The sequence below is a fragment of the Ogataea angusta genome (assembly GCF_019207475.1).
Source record: "Ogataea angusta isolate 61-244 chromosome Unknown 61-244_NODE_1_length_1302399_cov_90.877568, whole genome shotgun sequence".
NCBI classification, from domain to species: domain Eukaryota; kingdom Fungi; phylum Ascomycota; class Pichiomycetes; order Pichiales; family Pichiaceae; genus Ogataea; species Ogataea angusta.
Genome location: NW_025065215.1, coordinates 1,266,880 through 1,285,483, shown reverse-complemented (window position 1 = coordinate 1,285,483; position 18,604 = coordinate 1,266,880). Strand labels below are relative to the sequence as shown.

At 43.7% G+C, this 18,604-nt stretch overlaps 13 protein-coding genes across 13 annotated transcripts; 8 read left to right on the top strand and 5 right to left on the bottom strand.

The window, feature by feature from the left end:
• Window positions 1–61: 61 nt before the first annotated feature.
• On the top strand, window positions 62–1,096 carry KL928_000784 (uncharacterized protein; the record flags this gene model as incomplete). Its single annotated transcript, XM_043206517.1, has 1 exon — window positions 62–1,096. The coding sequence occupies one exon, from the start codon at window positions 62–64 to the stop codon at window positions 1,094–1,096; it is 1,035 nt and encodes a 344-aa protein (XP_043062679.1).
• Window positions 1,097–1,176: 80 nt separating this feature from the next.
• On the bottom strand, window positions 1,177–2,913 carry KL928_000783 (uncharacterized protein; the record flags this gene model as incomplete). The annotated part of the gene is made up of 1 exon (XM_043206516.1): window positions 1,177–2,913. One exon carries the CDS (start codon window positions 2,911–2,913, stop codon window positions 1,177–1,179), a length of 1,737 nt encoding a protein of 578 aa, XP_043062678.1.
• Window positions 2,914–3,058: 145 nt separating this feature from the next.
• On the top strand, window positions 3,059–4,486 carry KL928_000782 (uncharacterized protein; the record flags this gene model as incomplete). Its single annotated transcript, XM_043206515.1, has 1 exon — window positions 3,059–4,486. One exon carries the CDS (start codon window positions 3,059–3,061, stop codon window positions 4,484–4,486), a length of 1,428 nt encoding a protein of 475 aa, XP_043062677.1.
• A 264-nt stretch (window positions 4,487–4,750) lies between these two features.
• KL928_000781 (uncharacterized protein) lies at window positions 4,751–6,232 on the top strand (the record flags this gene model as incomplete). Its single annotated transcript, XM_043206514.1, has 1 exon — window positions 4,751–6,232. One exon carries the CDS (start codon window positions 4,751–4,753, stop codon window positions 6,230–6,232), a length of 1,482 nt encoding a protein of 493 aa, XP_043062676.1.
• A 412-nt stretch (window positions 6,233–6,644) lies between these two features.
• On the top strand, window positions 6,645–7,391 carry KL928_000780 (uncharacterized protein; the record flags this gene model as incomplete). The annotated part of the gene is made up of 1 exon (XM_043206513.1): window positions 6,645–7,391. The coding sequence occupies one exon, from the start codon at window positions 6,645–6,647 to the stop codon at window positions 7,389–7,391; it is 747 nt and encodes a 248-aa protein (XP_043062675.1).
• Window positions 7,392–7,679: 288 nt separating this feature from the next.
• Window positions 7,680–8,351, bottom strand: KL928_000779 (uncharacterized protein; the record flags this gene model as incomplete). Its single annotated transcript, XM_043206511.1, has 1 exon — window positions 7,680–8,351. One exon carries the CDS (start codon window positions 8,349–8,351, stop codon window positions 7,680–7,682), a length of 672 nt encoding a protein of 223 aa, XP_043062674.1.
• Window positions 8,352–8,557: 206 nt separating this feature from the next.
• Window positions 8,558–10,222, top strand: KL928_000778 (uncharacterized protein; the record flags this gene model as incomplete). The annotated part of the gene is made up of 1 exon (XM_043206510.1): window positions 8,558–10,222. One exon carries the CDS (start codon window positions 8,558–8,560, stop codon window positions 10,220–10,222), a length of 1,665 nt encoding a protein of 554 aa, XP_043062673.1.
• Window positions 10,223–10,228: 6 nt separating this feature from the next.
• Window positions 10,229–10,700, bottom strand: KL928_000777 (uncharacterized protein; the record flags this gene model as incomplete). Its single annotated transcript, XM_043206509.1, has 2 exons — window positions 10,229–10,578; window positions 10,688–10,700. 2 exons carry the CDS (start codon window positions 10,698–10,700, stop codon window positions 10,229–10,231), a joined length of 363 nt encoding a protein of 120 aa, XP_043062672.1.
• Window positions 10,701–10,761: 61 nt separating this feature from the next.
• Window positions 10,762–11,709, top strand: KL928_000776 (uncharacterized protein; the record flags this gene model as incomplete). Its single annotated transcript, XM_043206508.1, has 1 exon — window positions 10,762–11,709. The coding sequence occupies one exon, from the start codon at window positions 10,762–10,764 to the stop codon at window positions 11,707–11,709; it is 948 nt and encodes a 315-aa protein (XP_043062671.1).
• Window position 11,710: 1 nt separating this feature from the next.
• KL928_000775 (uncharacterized protein) lies at window positions 11,711–12,817 on the bottom strand (the record flags this gene model as incomplete). Its single annotated transcript, XM_043206507.1, has 1 exon — window positions 11,711–12,817. The coding sequence occupies one exon, from the start codon at window positions 12,815–12,817 to the stop codon at window positions 11,711–11,713; it is 1,107 nt and encodes a 368-aa protein (XP_043062670.1).
• Window positions 12,818–12,892: 75 nt separating this feature from the next.
• Window positions 12,893–14,512, top strand: KL928_000774 (uncharacterized protein; the record flags this gene model as incomplete). Its single annotated transcript, XM_043206506.1, has 1 exon — window positions 12,893–14,512. One exon carries the CDS (start codon window positions 12,893–12,895, stop codon window positions 14,510–14,512), a length of 1,620 nt encoding a protein of 539 aa, XP_043062669.1.
• Window positions 14,513–14,551: 39 nt separating this feature from the next.
• Window positions 14,552–15,466, bottom strand: KL928_000773 (uncharacterized protein; the record flags this gene model as incomplete). The annotated part of the gene is made up of 1 exon (XM_043206505.1): window positions 14,552–15,466. One exon carries the CDS (start codon window positions 15,464–15,466, stop codon window positions 14,552–14,554), a length of 915 nt encoding a protein of 304 aa, XP_043062668.1.
• Window positions 15,467–16,040: 574 nt separating this feature from the next.
• KL928_000772 (uncharacterized protein) lies at window positions 16,041–18,572 on the top strand (the record flags this gene model as incomplete). Its single annotated transcript, XM_043206504.1, has 1 exon — window positions 16,041–18,572. One exon carries the CDS (start codon window positions 16,041–16,043, stop codon window positions 18,570–18,572), a length of 2,532 nt encoding a protein of 843 aa, XP_043062667.1.
• Between the last annotated feature and the right edge of the window lie 32 nt (window positions 18,573–18,604).

The following is an 18,604-nucleotide window of genomic DNA, read 5'->3' as shown; positions in this document are numbered from 1 at the left end:
ATCTGCAATACATAAATAGCCACCATTTCAATTCGTTCAATCTCATTATATTAGATCCCACATGACTAGACTATTTGCTATTGGTGCCACCGGATACGTTGGGGGGTCTGTGTTGAGCGATATTCTCAAGGTGTACCCTGACTTTGAAGTCACAGCTTTAGTGAGAACTCAAGAAAAAGCTGATCTACTCAAAACCGCATCGAATGGGCGTATACTCACAATTTTGGGGGATCTCGATGACCTTGACCTAATTGAGAATGCTACGAAAAACGCAGACATTATTATCAATGCCGCCTCGAATAGTCACCTACCTAGCCTACAGTCCATTAAAAAGGCTCTCGCCTCCAAAAAAACGTCTACCTTGTTTATTCACACCTCTGGGGCAGGTGTGCTTGCTGACTCCGTAGATCCTGCCCATTACAATCCTTCTAAGGAGTACTCCGATGTCAAAGATATCGATGAAATCAATTCACTGCCAGATACTCAGCCACATCGTCCAGCTGATAAGCTGGTTCAAACAATTCAGGACTCAAATCCAGACTACGTCAAAACAGCCATTGTGTCTCCTCCGACCATTTTCGGAATTGGGTATGGATTCGACAACAAGATCTCTGCTCAGATCCCATACCTGGTGAAATCAGTAGTGAGGGTTGGCCATAACTTTACCGTTTATGAAGGGAACACGGCCTGGAGTCATGTCCACATCGAGGATGTGGCGGCACTTTACATTTTGATTGTACAGAAGTTCGTTGCAAAGGAGTCGTTTCCTTCAGGTTATAAGGGGTATTACTTTGCTGCAGACGGAACACCGCACCTATGGAAAGATGTGGCAATGGCCGTTACTAAATTGCTGGTGGCCAGAAAGCTGATATCCGATCCAAGAATTGACAAGTTGTCTCCTGAAGAAGTTGAGAAGCAGTTTGGCTTACCTGCACTGTTTTGGGGTTCCAATGTGAAGACAATTCCCGATCTCGGAAAATCTATTGGCTGGAAACCTACAAAATCGTCAGATAGCGAGTTCTGGGCAAGTATCGATGCTGAAGTTGATTTTATGCAAAAGCATGGCATTTTGCATAGAACACTTTCATCTCACTAAAATGCCGAAGTTAGATCTGCCGTTTCAAATGGTGCTAACAAATAAATCTGTCAAATTAAGAAATAATTAAATATCTATAACTATACCACACCAGCAGTGTCATCTGGTTCCTTGCTGCCGTCGGGTATAATCAGGTTCAAGAAGCAGACGATTATAGCGCCAAAAATAAACGGAGTCTCGACAATGAGGTCAATTCCTTCTAGGAATCCTGCCAAAGCTTGGTTTGAACCACTGTAAGCTAAAATTTGGTCAAACCAAGAGGAGACTACCGTTCCGGCGAATCCCCATCCAAGTCCACATGACAGAATGAACCGATTTCGTCTGGTCCATGGAACTACTGAAAGGACTTTTATACCCGCAACGCCAATAGTTCCGAAAAGAAACACTTGCATTCCACCAAACACTGGTAGAGGCAAAGCCGCAAAAGTAGCAGAGATTTTGGAGAAAACGCCCATCAGAATTAGCAAGACAGCTGCAACCCATCCAGCCTTTCTCGAAGCGCATCCCGTGAGCAGGATAACTCCGTTATTAGCCGCTTGAGAGACCATAGGAATTCCTCCGCCGACAGCAGCAAGTAGACTGCCTAATGCATCGCACATTATTCCTCCTTGGATACGAGACTGGAATTCGACTCCAGAAGTTTTTTGGTGACTTGCCTCTGCTGTGGCAAGAATATCCGGTATACAACTGATACCTTCAACAACAAACATAAGCAAAAGCGCAAGGATCAAAGATCCGTCCACCGAGTAAGTATAATTTTTGGTCCAAAGGAAGTCTGCCGCAGGAGCAGCGTGGATACCTGACGCATCCCAGTAGCCACAGGCTGCTGATATGATGCATCCTATGATAAGTCCCAAAATAATTGACGAGCTTTTCATAATTGGCGATCCAACAAGGTTGATAATAACGATGGATATGAAAGTGCAAAATCCCAGCCCAATGTATGCCCGGGATCCCCACGTAAAATCGTGAGAGCCAGTGCTGCATCCTCCACCATATTGCAAACAGTTACTACCTCCACCCCAGTTTTTCATACCATTTCCAGAAAGGTACACAGCAAGCAGGAGAAGCAGTGTACCCGTGACCATACTTGGGAATATTCTTTTGAGGATTCTCGGTGGAACAAACGCTAAAAGAACCTGAATCCACACAGTGCATAACATCGAGCCAAGAAATGCTCCAAAGGCTTCCGGGCAAGGAAGGTAAGTTCCATCGGAAGCTATAGGACAAGTCCCTTTTGAGTAACGAATTGAAGAATATGAGTAAGCGATACCAATGATATCAAAAGTGGGCCCCACCACTGACAGAAGCCCCGTCCCGACGAAATAAGGCGTTTTATAAATATGGAACCTAGTGATTTGTGCAAACGTAGCAACTCCGGCAGTGATCAGCGTGCAGGAAACAAGGTGCTGTGTTTGCTGGGCATTGAAATACAGCGCATCGCCCATCAAAAGGGGAACAGCGACGAGACTGCAGATCAATGTTAGACAATGCTGAAGGCCAAGTATAACAGCCAGCAATATCGGAATGTCATCGTTGATTCCAAAATAAGGTTGATCGTAGTGTTTGAACTTCTTGTTGAAAGGCCAAACTGCAGGAGTGAAGAGGAAGCCGTAATCGTAATCACCTAACCATCCGTCGCGTGTGGTAAATTTTCTGTAAAGATTTTTCAGCCTATTTTGCTCAAGATCAGTGATCTCCAACGCATGTGAGCTTTTTGAATCAGACATCTGGAGACAAGATCCAAGGTCAGAAAGTTTAAGGTTTTGTGCCGAGATATATAATGAAAGAGTTTGATATTTAAGTCTTGATTCCATCACCGACTCGTGCCGACTCGGGCCGCCGACACTGATAAGAAAAATTTTATGCACCCTGCGAGATATGGAAGCCAAAAAAAAAAATCCGACAAAACTGATAAAGCGATAAAAATTCACCTCGGTGACCATAGGCTTCTTCCACGAGATGTTGCAATCAAAAGCTTTGGAGACAATCGGATTCACAGTCTACTATGGGATGCTTGTTCACACTCCTAAATTAGGAGACCTCGAGGTGATTCCAAACGCAAGGATAGGCGTAGATAGCCGCGGAATCATCACATACATAGGAACAGGACCTTTGCTGACAACTATCGAAAGTGAAGCCCGAAGTTACAATCCAGCCGTCCAGAACATTAAGATTGTTGATATGACCACCTCCGGATTCAAGAAATTTTTCATTCCTGGCTTCATAGACACCCATATTCACGCTCCTCAATTTCCCAACTGTGGAGTATTTGGTAGCTCTACCCTGTTCTCCTGGCTGACCAAGTACACATATCCAGTCGAAATGGCATTAGAGGACCCCATAAAAGCAAAGGACGTTTACGATAGAGTTGTTCAAAAGACACTCTCTAACGGGACTACTTTTTGTGCGTACTATGCCACTATCCATACAACTGCTACTAATATCCTCGCTGACTGTGCTTTCAAACATGGCCAGCGTGCATATATTGGGAGAAGCTGTATGGACTGTGCAAAGAAGGAATACACAGACCATGGCCTAAGTGACGGAATACAGTCTACCAAGACCGTGATTGAGCACGTGAAAAGCATAGACCCACACTACACACTTCTTAAACCAATATTAAGTCCGCGGAACGCTAATAAGTGCTCACCAGACTTTATGCTGTGGCTTGCAAAACAAAGCTGTGAACAGAGCCTTCCAATTCAAGCACATCTTAGTGAGACTGAGGACGAAGTTGAGCAAATTTTAAAAATGTTTCCTCGCTGCAAAACCTACAGCGAGATCTACGACTCGCACAAACTTCTTACCGAGAACACCATTCTGGGACACTGTATTTTTTTGAGCAATGAAGATCTGAAGCTGATTAATGAGCGAAAGAGCTCTGTTTCGCATTGTCCAACGTCTAATAGCTGTCTTACCTCAGGAGAAGCAAGGCTGAGATGGATAATTGACAGCGGATCAAAAGTTGGTCTTGGAACCGACGTGTCAGGTGGATTTTCCCCGTCAATGCTCACCACGGCAAGACATGCAGTCCTTGTTTCTCGACATGTTGCCATGAAGACCAAATCTGACCACGATAAGATATCGGTCAACGAGTCGCTTTATCTAGCGACCCTCGGTGGAGCAAAGGTGATGGGTATGGAGCAAGAGGTTGGATCATTTGCTGTGGGAAAAAAGTGGGAGTGTCAGCTGATAGACCTAGACACCGAAGGGTCTCCTGTTGACCTATTTGACTTCCTAAACCCATCTGTTGAGGGATTACTCTCTGGAGACCCATTACATTGTTCCAGGTTCCAGGATCTCATTGATAAGTGGGTTTTCAACGGAGATGATAGAAACGTGAGAAAGGTGTACGTTAACGGTCGATGTGTACTTGACAAGGACTGAGCGAAAATTAATCAAATATAAGCAAAAGATCCGCCCGAGAATTGCATTATCTTGCATACCATAATAATAAAAAATTTACTTTAGAAAACCCCTATACACCGTCAGGCATTTCATTTCTGATGGCCATTGAAACATTTCACAATCAGTGCAGAAATTTTGAAGACGTGCATATCCAAAAGTTCAGATAAGCCGTGCATAAACACTGCCGTGTCAGGAGAGATAATATAAATTTCGACGAAAAACTGGATTGTGCCAATTTTTGGAATGTCAACTGTCAAGGACGACACAGTCGAAGAGGTCAAGTCAATTGTTCAGGAAGGGGAAATTGTCGAGGTGCGTGAGGGAGCCAGAGTGCTCGATCATAAGCTCGAAAGAAGAATCTGCCGAAAATTCGATTACCGGATTCTACCTTTGACAGCCTTGATGTACCTTTTCAATTCCTTGGACAAATCCAATATATCCAATGCCAAAACGGACGGTATTGATAGTGACCTCAATATTGTGGGACAGCAGTGGAATACGATGCTCTCTATCTTCTATATACCTTTCGTCCTCTGTGCCTTTCCACTTTCGTTACTGATCAAAAAATATAATGCAGCCAATGTGATTCCAATCATGATGTTCAGCTTTGGAAGCATTACATTGCTCCTTGTTTCAGCTTTTGATTACGGCTCGCTGGTTGCCGGAAGATGGTTTCTCGGAATGTGTGAGTCGGCCTTTTTCCCGGGAATCGTCTATTACTTGAGTACATTCTACCGTAGAGCAGAATTGGCCAGAAGACTTTCTATTTTCTATGGTGCCTTCAACATTGCTAACGCATTCTCCGGACTGTTATCCTACGGTGTTTTTCAAATTGAAAGTTCTCGTCTGCACGGTTGGCAAATTTTGTTCCTCATTGAGGGAGCGTTGACGGTCGCATTTTCTGTGGTTGCGTTTTTGTACCTGCCAAGATCCGTTCAACAGGTGAAGTTCCTCACAGAAGAGGAGAGAGAATGTGCTGTGTGGAGAATATCGACAGATTCAAGTTCCATGGTTGGAGACAAACTATCAATTAAAGACTCTCTGAAGGTGTTCAAACACCCTGTCGCAGTCATGTGGATGTTCCAAGAAATTTGCATAGGAGTTCCATTGAACTCCTACAGCAACTGGTTCCCTCAAATTGTGCAGTCACTTGGTCACGGAACGGTCATCACCAACCTCTACACAGTTGCCCCAAATGTCTGGGGTGCTATTTCCCTAATGATATTATGCTTTGCTTCCGACTACACTAGAACTCGTTCTTTGTTTGTTGGAATTGCTGTTGCGTCCACCCTCATTGGGTTTGTAGTTTTTGGAACTATCGACTCGGCAACCCACACGGGGATTGCTTATTTCTCTTGCTTTCTCATGACCACTGGTGTCTCCGCTTCTTCAGTTTTGACATCCACCTGGTATAACAATAACACGCCAAATGAAAACAGAAGAATGGTGATATCGGCTATTGGTATTCCTCTTGCCAACGCCTCTGGGCTGATTGCAAGTAATATTTTCAGAGCTAAGGATGCTCCAAAATATATTCCTGCACTAGGAATCACCGCAGCTTTTGGTGGTGCGGCTCTTATCACAATTATTTTGATAACCATCTACATGGTGATCGATAACAAGCGTCGGGATAAGGCTCAGGGTACAAAATTGACCTTTAGAGACGTTCCAACATATTTACTGGCAGAAGGCCCATCCAATCCTAGCTATAGATGGATGTATTGAATTAAACCATTTTTAATTTTTCACATTTAATTTTGGCGTCCTGGAATCATCAGAGTTTTAGTAGAAGTAATCAGGAGAATAACTGGTTTGGAAGCCAACCATTTCGGAGATAGTATGAGTTCACATTGCTCCCGAATCGAAGGAGTTTAAATTGTGTGCAATATTGTGACCCGCCTTAGTATCCAGGTTATTGCTATCTCCTACACTTCGTTGCTTTTTCTTAGTAGGGGGTCCAAGCAATTAACAATTGTAGCTATGCGGCTCGCTTAAGAGCAAACATCTCACACTGTTTAAGGCAGCTAGCTGGTAAAGAGACAGGTGAATTTAATGCGGCGTGGCCTATGGATCTTATTGCGGCTGCCCTAGTATATAATAGAGTAGTTTCTTGCCCTTTTCTCTATCAGCCTAAAAAATGGACAAAACTGTATACTTAGTTGTTGGCGCTTCTAGGGGCCTTGGATACGAGATTGCTAACCAACTGAGCACAAAGGATTCAAACTATGTGATTACTACCTACAGATCAGTGGAAACTTCGGGCCAATTGCTTAGTCTGGCAGAAAAGCCAAATGTTGAAGCTATACAGCTTGACATTGCAGCACAACACTCAATCGATAATTTACCTCACGAAATCAAGAATTTCACAGATGCAATTGATATTGCCATAATCAGCGCTGGAATAGCAGAGTCGTTTGGTAGCGTTTTAGAATGCAGCAGAGAGGCCTGGCTTGAGCATTATACCACCAATGCGCTAGGTCCCATTTTGGTCTACCAAAAGATTCATCCATTTATGCTGACAAAGTTCACCAGAAAGGTATTCTTCATTTCATGCGCTGCAGGTTCTGCTCAAACACTGCTGTCTATTCCTTTTGGTGCATATGGACAATCCAAAGCAGCTTTGAACTACGCCGTCAAAAAACTCAGCGAGGAGCAGCACAGCAACCATTTCACAATTGTGGCTATCCATCCAGGAACTATCCTGACAGAAAATGTGAAGGAAAAACTCAAGTTTGGAGACATCGATGTCAAGAATAAGATACAATTCAAAACTGTGTTGCCTGCATTAGCTGCAGAGCAAGTTCTTGTCGCAATTGATGTTCTGGGAGAACAAAGCAATGGTAGGTTTGTCAAGGCTGACGATTTGCTTGACATTCCATTTTAGGTGCTATTTTTCGTATTGATGTATATTTTTGATCAAGTGAAAAACATGGAGGAAAAAAAATGTGGGCTAAGAGGTTCGAACTCTTGCTTCTTAACGAAATCACGACCTGAACGTGACGCCTTAACCACTCGGCCAAACCCACTGTTTGTTGTAGGCATAGATCATTAGTCACCTATGTGCATACTTGGCTGGTAGATACAATACGGAAGTAATATTTTCAAAGAAAGTCTTAAGCTACTATGCTCATATAAAGTTTTTGAAATTGACCATCTCTGCAGCCAACGGCCTTTATATTTGGCCTTCTTTGAGTGGATCGAGCTTCTTCACCACTTTGGCAGGAACCCCTAAAACTAGCGTGTTGCTTTCCACATCTTTCGTCACAACAGCTCCTGCACCCACAACAACATTATCGCCTAGAGTAACACCTGGCAAAATAACACAATTGGCCCCTAGCCAGCAATTGTCTCCGATCCTTATTGGCAAGCCGAACTCTTGGCCTTTAGCCCGATAATTGACATCTAATGGGTGGCCAGCTGTGCATAACGTAACGTTGGGACCAAGCAGACAATCATCCCCAATTAAAATCAAAGACACGTCCAAAAATGAAGCGTTGTAGTTGGCGTAGAAATTGTCTCCCACAGCAATGTTATAGCCGTAATCACAGCTGAACGGAGGCTCCACAAAGCAGTTTGCCCCAGCTTTGCCAAAGAATCTCTGGATAAAGCTGGCCTTTGCTTTTTTCCACTCCTCGAGAGAACTGTAATCTCTTCGACGAATATTGGCAAAATCGACAGACAAATCGGAGGATAGTGCCCTTCCATCCTCTAGCAAGGGATTCATCGGGTCATACAACATTCCAGAAATCATTTTGGCGTACTCTGGAGTGTCGGGAACATGACGCAAGTTGTTACGAGCGTACTCTAATAGTTCATTATCTAGTTCTGATCCAGCAGCAACCATAATAGTAGCGGTATCGTAAAAATCAAAAATCTGAAGACTCTAAGGTTTGGATCTCTAGAGATGAAAGATACCGCAAGTCTGAATTGAGATCTCTCAGATTGCTCTTTCTTGATGAATGCTCAGCGTCTTCTGTGGTATTAAAAGTGAAGTGCTTACGTCACTATTACGCACTGAAAATATTTCCACAAAAAACAAACTTTCAAATCATGTATAATATCAAATCCTACACGCCGCCTTCGCACGAGTCGCGTAATGGCAGTGAAATGCCAATTGTGACACCAGTGCGTGTCATGCCTCTAGAGCCCGTGGCCTCCAGAGACCAGGAGATGCGCTTTTTAGAGAGCAATAGACAGCTCAAAAACGATGTATACAACTACTACAATGTGTCTGGCACGAACTACAAGGGACCTCCTGAGGTTGAGCGAATCCAATTGGCATTCGAATCTGGTATTGACGAAGAAATAGATCATTATCTTGGACACCTTGTTTTCATTTCCAAGGACAATCCTGAACTTTTGAAGTTCAAAAGCGGTTTTGCGTTTTTAATTGAGCCTCTATCACATTTTTTTGATTGCAAAGCCTTTGATCCCCAGGCAGAAAATGGGGACATCAATAGAGCCCTTGATGCCGCATTGATAATCCGTAACACTGTCCAAGACATTGACAACTCGCAGGTCATTTCTATGAACTTCAAGATCAAAGAGGTTCTCATGAAAGTTGTGAACCATCGAGTGATTTTGGACAACAATTTCACTAGTGAATCATACGAGCAACTCAAAGAGCTTCTTAGGTATTCGATGGATATCATAGAGGCCATTTCATCATATTTGGCACCAGCCCCACTTGACGATCCGTTGTTTTTGTCTCTCACAAATCTTCTACAAACCGTGCAAGATCGATCTGTGATAATCACCGCACTCAGATCATTGAGTAGACTCATGTACAACACCAGAAAGGAAGGTGACGCCGCTGACCATCTAGACGACGAACTTGTGGACCGCGTGGTCTCCTATCTTGCCTTTGCCGTGAATGAGGACAATGACAACGATGAGTTGCTCATTACGGCTTTGGATTTCTTATATCAATTTATCCTGCCAGGACGCTCGGCGAAACTCCTAAAGAATTCAACTAACTGCTTTGTCTTTCAGACATTCCTCCCAAGACTGCTAACCTACAAGCAAAAGTACAAGACTGAATTCACGCAGGAAATGCCTATGTTGAAGCTCGCAAAAAGATCGAAAGAGGAAAGTCCGACAAATCCTCCTCTTCTACCAGAAAACCTTATTACTGCTCTGAATAACCTTCCAGAACCTAACAGGGCCACAGCCTGGATGAGATGCTCATACAAGGCGACTGAGGAAGGAGATGTGACACAAATTTCCTTATGGAGATCATATGAAGCACAGTTCCAAAAATATTCTTCGGCAGGATCGAACTTGCGCTTGCTTCCCGCCGTTGATTTCATCAAGAATGTACAACACGCATTCCCAAATTCCAACGCAATGGTGTTGACTTTACCTGACGGAACTCGAAAATTTATTATCAAAGGAATCGAACCAAGAGCTGTGCCTGTGGATATCGACCAGGGCAAGGTCGAGGCACTCACGGATAGAGCTGCTGCCTCGGACCGTGGCGGAAACTCCAAGAACAACATGCAAGAACCGTACCATCCGGTACAATACAGTTTCAACGACAGCCTGGCCTTGACGGAAATAAACACCTCCGCTAGCTTGCTGATTACTGAGCTCATGGCAACCAAAAAGGGCCAGGAGCTGTTTATTGGACAGAAACAGAGCCTACTAGACAGTGTGTTGAAGGTTCCTAAGCTACTGCCTTACATCCACGAAGCGCTTCAAAAACTAGATTATTAATATATATTATTGCTTCTTCTCTCTTTCCATGATTTTCGTTCTAAGTATGCTATCCACCCGTTCCAAGGCCTGGAGCTTCTCATTGATTAGCTGTGATAGTTTTTTGGCATCTTCCGTCAACTTGGTCAATCTGTTTTGGAAAAAAGTCAGAGCTTGTTCAGTGGTTTTCTCGATATAGTAGCCAGTACCAACATCAATTAGAAATTTATCGTTATCTTTCACTTTTCCAGGAACGTAAAGTGATGATGTTAGAGGTACAAGCAGTTCCTTCTTATCGTTTGCATTGATCCGTTGCACATTATCTCCACAGTCCTGGTATTTAGCCTGTGCTGTTTTCAAAGCTTGGTAAGAAGTTTCTAAGTGCTCGAGCTCTCCGTTCAGCTGGCGTTTGAATTCAAGTATCTGCTCGGGCTCAAGTTTTGTAAGATCAACTTTAACGTTAGCATACAATTTCGAAATACGTACTCTTCTGGCTCATGACAAGATTTGGATTTTCTTGAAAAATATCTGTCGTGCAAGTTCAAAACTTTACTACAAACATGGATACTGACTCAAGCTCGTTCGCCAGTATTCTCGCAAATGTCGCAAAAATGCGGCAGAAGGAGGGAGATGAGAATCCGGATCAGGATAACGCCGTTCCCTCTATCTTGCCAAGGCCTGAAAAATCCAAGTCGACCTTTGACAGAGTGATAGATGCGCCTTCTCTTCGTCCTGCCCAGTACGAGGCCTCGGTCAGAGTGCGTCCTACGAGAGCTTCATCGCCACAGATTATCATTCGTGGTTCCAATCAGGAGGATAAGCTCGTGGATTCAGCCAAATACACGACGCTTAAGAAGCAGACATTCAGTGCCATTCAAATCAACCAAAATCAGACCGGCAATCCTCTATTACAATCACTGAAACAGGTTGCATACGAGTTTAACGCTAAGGTAAAGGACGTAGACTACCTGATTAATTCGCATTGTGTTGTTGTGTTTTTGTCACTACGTTATCACAAACTTCATCCGGAATACATTTACAACAAGATAAAAAAGATCACATATAATGGGAGCAACAGAAGGCTCAACCGCATATTAATGGTTCTGGTTGATGTTGACAACTCGAACGATAGTATTCGTGAGTTGAATAAACTATGCCTATTCAATGAGCTCAATCTAGTGCTTGCGTGGTCATTTCAGCAATGTGCCGATTACTTGACATTTTTGAAACAGTGCGAGTTAAATGTGGGTAACCAGCTGATCAAAGGAGCCGCAAAAACAGACAGTATTGCTAGCGATGCAGACTACTACCAACGAATTGTGGATATGATGAGTAGCATACGATCTATCAACAAAACAGATTCCGTCAAACTCATCTCCCGCTTCAAGAATTTCAAGAGTCTGTGCGAGGAGGCGAACGAGTACAACTTGGAAGAGATCTCAGGTATGGGCCACAACAAGATTGAGCGACTACTCAAGGTCATCAATGATCCGTTTATTTATAAATGAGCTATATGTCGAAAAATGTCTTCAGATCGAGTTTCTTTGCGCGCGCTTTTGGACGGGACTTGGTCTGCCTTGACAAAATACTTGGCTTCGAGTCGGCAATACGGGTATACTGAAATACTCGACGGCTGGGATTTGATGACTGAAACCTGCTTTTCCACAATTTCTCGAGCGACTCGCTACCTTCAGTGCTCGATACCTTACAATCGAAAATGATCTGAGAATTGCAGTAATCCTTGCCCATGATCTGCGCAAATTTTAGTCCATCCGGAAGAACAGTTAGCTTGGAATTTGTATTTGATCTCCAGTGCGGATGTTCGATCACAATGTCAATCTCAAGATACTGTAAGGGAGAGTCCAGGATGCAATCGACTTTTTCCAGGTTATTGTGGTTCAAGATTAGGCAGCAGAGGCTTTTCAAATTTCCGTTTTTCATGCTAATGCTCCAGCTTTTGAGCATCTGGTCGTTAACATTTGCGTGCGAAACGTTCAAATATCTCATGCTTGAAAGGACATTTAGACAAAGGTTTCTTTTTGTCAAATCTATGCCTTGTAACGATAACACAACCAAGTTCTCAAATTTTAAGCGTTGTAGATCAGTAAAAAGCGTACCTAACGATACATGCTGGTAGAATGTCTCAAATCTATGTTTGCGATTGATTGAATTCAGTTCAACAAACGTCCCACGTTTATAATTGTCGAGGTTCCGCCAGTTTGCAGGTATTCGATGGCAGTAGAAGTCGTCTTTTTGCGCAAAATAATCCGCAAACAGCTCAAAAATAGCAGGAGTGTCTTTTTCGTATTTGAGAATGAAATTCCACACAGGCCGCCAAATATTCCAATTGGAGTCTGTCGTCTCTATGTGGTAGCTCGTGATTAGTTCGGCCGCATGAGCAATTCGACTGGAGCAGATCCTCTTTAATGATCCAGTTTCCTTGACCGGGGACTGTCTACCAGGTAGCACTTTTCTGTGGTTGTAAGTTTGCTTCAGTTCCTGGTCCTCAAAGGTAAGATCGTGCGCCCCTATTTGATGGTGCTTTAGCCTTCCGAATGTTATATCATTGCTTGAAGTCTTTAAATCGAGCTTCCTGCGCTTCCTGCCAAATCGCATCACCTCGACGCGTCGAAATTTTCAAAGTTTTTTTTTCCAATAACGTTTAAAACCTGTAACTCCATATCTCTAGCTATGAGCAATCCGGCCCTGCCTGCTAGCCTTCAAGGACGCGTGGTACCAAGGTTTATACACCGTACTTGGGCTAAGACTTTCTACTGTAAGCCCGAATACTATTTCCAGCCCCAGAGCATTGACGAAATCAAAGAGATAGTCAATTGTGCACGAAAGAATAGGCGCACCGTGATGACTGTTGGATCAGGACACTCTCCTTCGAACTTAACCATGTGCAGAGACTGGATCGTCAACTTGGACAAATTCAATAAAGTGGTTGAGGAAAAAGTTGGACCAAATGGGATGTACACCGATTTCACTGTGGAAGCCGGAATTCGCATTTATCAGCTGAACCAAATATTAGCCACCAAAGGTCTTGCAATCCAGAATCTAGGATCCATCAGTGAGCAATCAATTGCCGGTATTATTTCCACAGGTACACACGGATCGTCTCCTTTCCACGGTCTAGTCTCGCAGCAAGTTGTGGATATCACTATCGTCAATGGACTTGGCGAACTTGTCAAGTGTTCTGCAACTGAAAAACCGGAATTATTCCGTGCTGCTTGTCTGTCTCTTGGAAAGATTGGTTTGATTGCCTATGTGACCATTCGTACTGTTCCTCGCTACCAAATCAAGTCTAGACAGGAGGTGATAACTTTTGACACTCTGTTGGAAAGATTCGATTCCATCTGGACAAGCGACGAGTTTGTCAGAGTTTGGTGGTTCCCATACACCCAGAGATGTATTCTATGGAGAGCATCCAAATCTACAGAGCCGATATCGAAGCCGCGTCCATCCTGGTACGGAACCAAGTTTGGAAGACTCTTTTACGAGTCTTTGCTTTGGATTTCCGTTCATATCATGCCTCGCCTGACTCCATATGTTGAGAGATTTGTGTTCTCCAGACAGTACGGTCTTACTGAAACCTATGGAAAAGGTGATATCGCTGTTCAGGAATCCGTCGAAGGGTTGAACATGGACTGCTTATTTTCGCAGTACGTCAACGAGTGGGCTGCTCCTCTTACCAATGGCCCAGAGATTCTCCGCTCTCTAGCTGCCACCATCAACGAGGCAGCAAAGACTAACAATTTCTATGTCCATGCGCCTATTGAGGTGAGGTGTTCCAACACTACATGCTCGAATTCCACCGCTGAGCAAGACCTTTCTACCAGAACGACGACATCGCCGGGTCCTATCTACGGAAACAATTTGCGCCCATTGCTGGACAACACCCCTAGATTGAACTGGGTTCCACAAGAGAATGTTACAAATAGTCAGCTGACTCTTTACATCAACGCTACCATGTACAGACCATTCTACACTTCTGTTCCTATTGGTAAGTGGTACGCCACTTTCGAAGAGACCATGGAAGCTGCTGGTGGAAAGCCACACTGGGCCAAAAACTTCATTGGCACTGATGCTAGCAAATTCAACAAAGATGGAGAGATGATTGGATTTAGAGACAAGATGGAAGAGTGGTTTGGAGAAGACCTCGAAACTTTTAGGAAAGTCAGACGTGAAGTGGATCCAGAAGGAGTGTTTTTGAGCGGTTTGGATTGGCTCAAAATGAACGGCATTGTGGAAGAGGACGAGATCGAAAAGATTGAAGAGCTGAAAACCTCGAAATCTGATATCGAGTAAATAGACATTAGCCTAATGTATAGAGTGTATATGATGAATTCAGAAGCAGAACACCTGATCGTCTTGTTTGGAACTGATGACGCCTTTTGGCCATCCAAGCTCTTCCGTATACTCGAGGATTCTTTGTCTCATTTCCAGTGGACCACAAACAAATATGCGTTTATCGGCTTCTGGGGCCGGGAGCTCTCTTTCAAGAAGTTCTTTCGTGACATAGCCCGTCAGACCATTCCATTGCTTCTGGGGCTTGTTAAGCAGATAGACTACTTCAAAGTTCGGATACTTCTCTGCGAACTCATCGAGTTCTTCTTTCAGCAAGATGTCATTTTCTGTTTCATTGGCGTAGATCAGTTTCACACGGGTCACATCTGCAGGTGTAGTAATGATAGATCCAATTACTTGCAACATAGGAGTGATTCCGGATCCTCCGGCAATCATGGTGATATGGCTGGCCATGTTTGTTTTATACGACATACGGCCGACAGGACCCTTGAATTCCACCTGCTGACCAGGGAACAGACCTGCAAATTTCCTCGACACTGTGCCATTCGGATACGATTTCACCAGCAAGTCAAAAAAGCCTTCGTCAAACTGGTTTGAAATAGGTGTGTAGTAGCGAACGTACTCCTTTTCGTCGATGACAAATCTGCAAGCCAAGTGGTGGCCAATCGGGATGTCTAGGGTGTCGGTCTCGTTTGGCAGCTTGAATCTGTATATGGCAGAATTTCTGGATATCACTGTTTTGTCTAGTAGCTCATACTTTTGGAAATCGGTGCTGCTCAAAACAGGCTTTTTGAACCAGGCAATTGTAAATTGAACGGTAAAAAACACCGCTAAAATTGCAATTGTGTGAGGGAGATAATCATAATTCAAGATACAAATTCCCACAATGATTAGCGCTGTTGGAATATATATGCCATGCAACGGGGTTGCAGCCAAGTTTTTGGGATCATTCATGGTTTCAATTAACTCTAATAAATAGAAATTTTTTTCTATCTATTTGTAAAAACAACGGCCAAATCTGTCGTTGACATACCGAAAACTACCATGAGAGTCGCCGAAAATGAATGCAAGTCATTATGCGCACTCTGCGAGAAATAAAATCAGTGGCAACATCATGAAAGATTCGTCGTCATTGGGACTCATCGCGTAGGTGCATGATATAGGCCTTTTCAGGTCATTATCACCAATCATTGCAGTTGCAAAAGAAATCACAAAAGGTATTGCATTGTGTGCTACATGTGCCGGTATTTGTTTCGGGAAGAATGAATGCATAGAAAGCAACATAATTCAAAGTAATAGCCGTACATGTTTGATTCCGTAAAGAGTACCGATAGGGCCGAATAGCCAATGAATAATAAAGCTAGGAGCTTATTGCTGGGTATCTTATTGTTTGCTTACTTCTGATGCAAGCCCCAGCCACAAGCCTCTCGCTGTTAGGAGTTAAGACCGGGATTCAGGCTAAATGCGAAGCTCGTATTCTGTTGCCATATAAGAAAGGCTATGCCTATCGAATTGTACTTGAACCGTCATGGCTGATTTAGAATACAAGGAAAAGGATGGTTTGCAGGAAAAGACTGCTTTTCTGGATAACTCCCACTACAAGCATGCGCTTTATGCCAAGCTTGGACACGCAGATGTGATGACCGAGGATGCGTCATTGCCGGATGTCGAGTATCTTTACGAGAAAGCTACCGAAATGTCAACCGACGAGGGTCTCAAGATCTTGGCTCGTGTCCTTGACGACCACGAAGGTGACCCCAACTTCCCTGAAGAAGACTATGAAGAGATGGAGAGACTTGTAAAGGGTTACGACGAGTCTCTGGGGGTTCCTTACCAAGACTGGGACTTCCAAGTGCGCTTGCATGCCACCTTGAACGAATATCATTCACCGTATCCCGAAGTCCGTGCTGTCACGTCTCCAAGAGATGACCCCGAAATTCCATGTGAGACAATCCGTGCATATTTTTTGGGCTTCTTGTGGTGTATTGTAGGGACTGGTGTCAACGAGATTTTCTCTCGTAGACAACCGTCCCTCTACATATCGTCATCTGTGTGTCAAATGCTGATGTATCCGAGCGGGCTTGTGTTGCAGAAAATATTGCCAGATTGGGGACTTACAGTTTTCGGTACCAAACACTCACTCAACCCTGGACCTTGGACTTACAAGGAGCAGATGTTCGCAACAGTGATGTTTGATATTGCCATTGGTGGTATGTATGTTGGTTCCAACTTCTATGTTGAGAAGCTTGACATATTCTATGGCAATAAGTGGATCACGATCGGCTACCAAATTCTAATATCTCTTGCTACCCAGCTGTTCGGTTTTGGTTTTGCAGGGGTGTTGAGAAAAATTGTGATTTATCCAGTCAGAGCCGTCTGGCCAACTATACTGCCCACACTCGCATTGAATCAGGCGTTGCTGAAGAAAGACAAGAAGGAAAAAATACACGGTTGGGTCATCACTCGTTATAAGTTCTTTTTCGTGGTCTTCATCTGTTCCTTCCTTTACATGTGGGTGCCAGATTACTTATTCCAGGCCCTTTCTTACTTCAATTGGATGACATGGATCAAGCCAGACAACTTCAACCTCGCTGTGGTCACAGGTTCGATGCTGGGGCTTGGACTAAACCCAATTGCGTCCTTCGATTGGAATATCGTGGGTTACTGGCTGCCACTCGCTTTCCCTTTTTACACCTATATGAACATGATGATTGGCATGTTTATTGGCTTTTTCGTCATTCTGGGACTCTACTACAGCAACTACAGGTGGACTGCATACTTGCCGATCAATGATAATAACATTTACACTAATACTGGAGAACTATATGAAGTTGGTAGCGTTCTCACAAATGGAAGGCTCGACGAAGACAAATACAAATCGTATGGTCCACCGTATCTTTCCGCGGGAATGCTGGTTAGCTGGGGAGCTAACTGTGCACTTTATACATTCCTTATTCCATACGTTCTAATTTCTGAGAGCAAGACATTGATCCAGTCGTTCAAGGCGATATGGAACGATATCAGGACAAACACAAACACCGTCCTGAAGGACCCACATTCTAGAATGATGGCCAAATACAAAGAGGTGCCCCAATGGCTCTTCATTGTTGTCATGCTCATGGCATTGGTGTTTGCTATTGTCTGTGTCAAAGTTTATCCGGCCAACACCCCAGTTTGGGGAATTTTCCTAGTGTTGGCTATCAATTTGGTTTTTGTCGTTCCTTTGAACGTGATTTACGCTGTCACCGGTTATTACTTCACGTTGCAAGTTTTTGTTGAGCTCATAGTGGGTTACGCTATTCCAGGGAATGGTGATGCCTTGATGTTTTTACAGGCGCTGGGATTCAACATCACGGGCCAGGCACAGCAGTATCTTTACGATCAAAAGATTGCACACTATGCCAAAGTCCCGCCAAGAGCAGTTTTCCGTGGCCAGTTCACGGGGACTATTTTCCAGATCATTATTTCGTTAGTGGTCATTAATTGGGAAATCAACTACGTCGAAAACATCTGTTCTCCAGACCAGTCCAACAACTTTACTTGTCCAAGCGAAACGTCCTATTATTCTTCGTCTGTGTTCTGGGGTGTAATCGGGCCAAAGAGAGTGTTCAACAAAATGTATCCTGTGCTTCCATGGTGTTTCCTAATTGGTTTCCTATTGGCTCTCGTCTGTCTAGCTATCAGAAGATTTAACCGCAAACAAACCAAGTGGTTTGAACCAGCCGTTATCATTGGAGGTTTCCTCAACTACGCTCCATACAACTTGAGTTATTTTCTTCCTGGCTTGTACGTGTGTTTTGCGTTCAACCACGTTATCAAAAAACGATATTCTGGCTGGTGGGAGAAATATAATTATATTCTTGCTTCTGCGCTGGACGCCGGTGTTGCCTTCGGAGGCATCATTATCTTCTTCGCAGTTCAATACCACGAAAAGGACATCAATTGGTGGGGAAACTTGGTTTCTTATTCTGGAACAGACGCGAGTATGGGACAAACGTCTCTAAAAGATCCATCTACAGCCCCTGACGGGTACTTTGGTCTACGTCAAGAAGACATTTAGCAAAACTCGAATTAAAGTGGACATTAATCTGT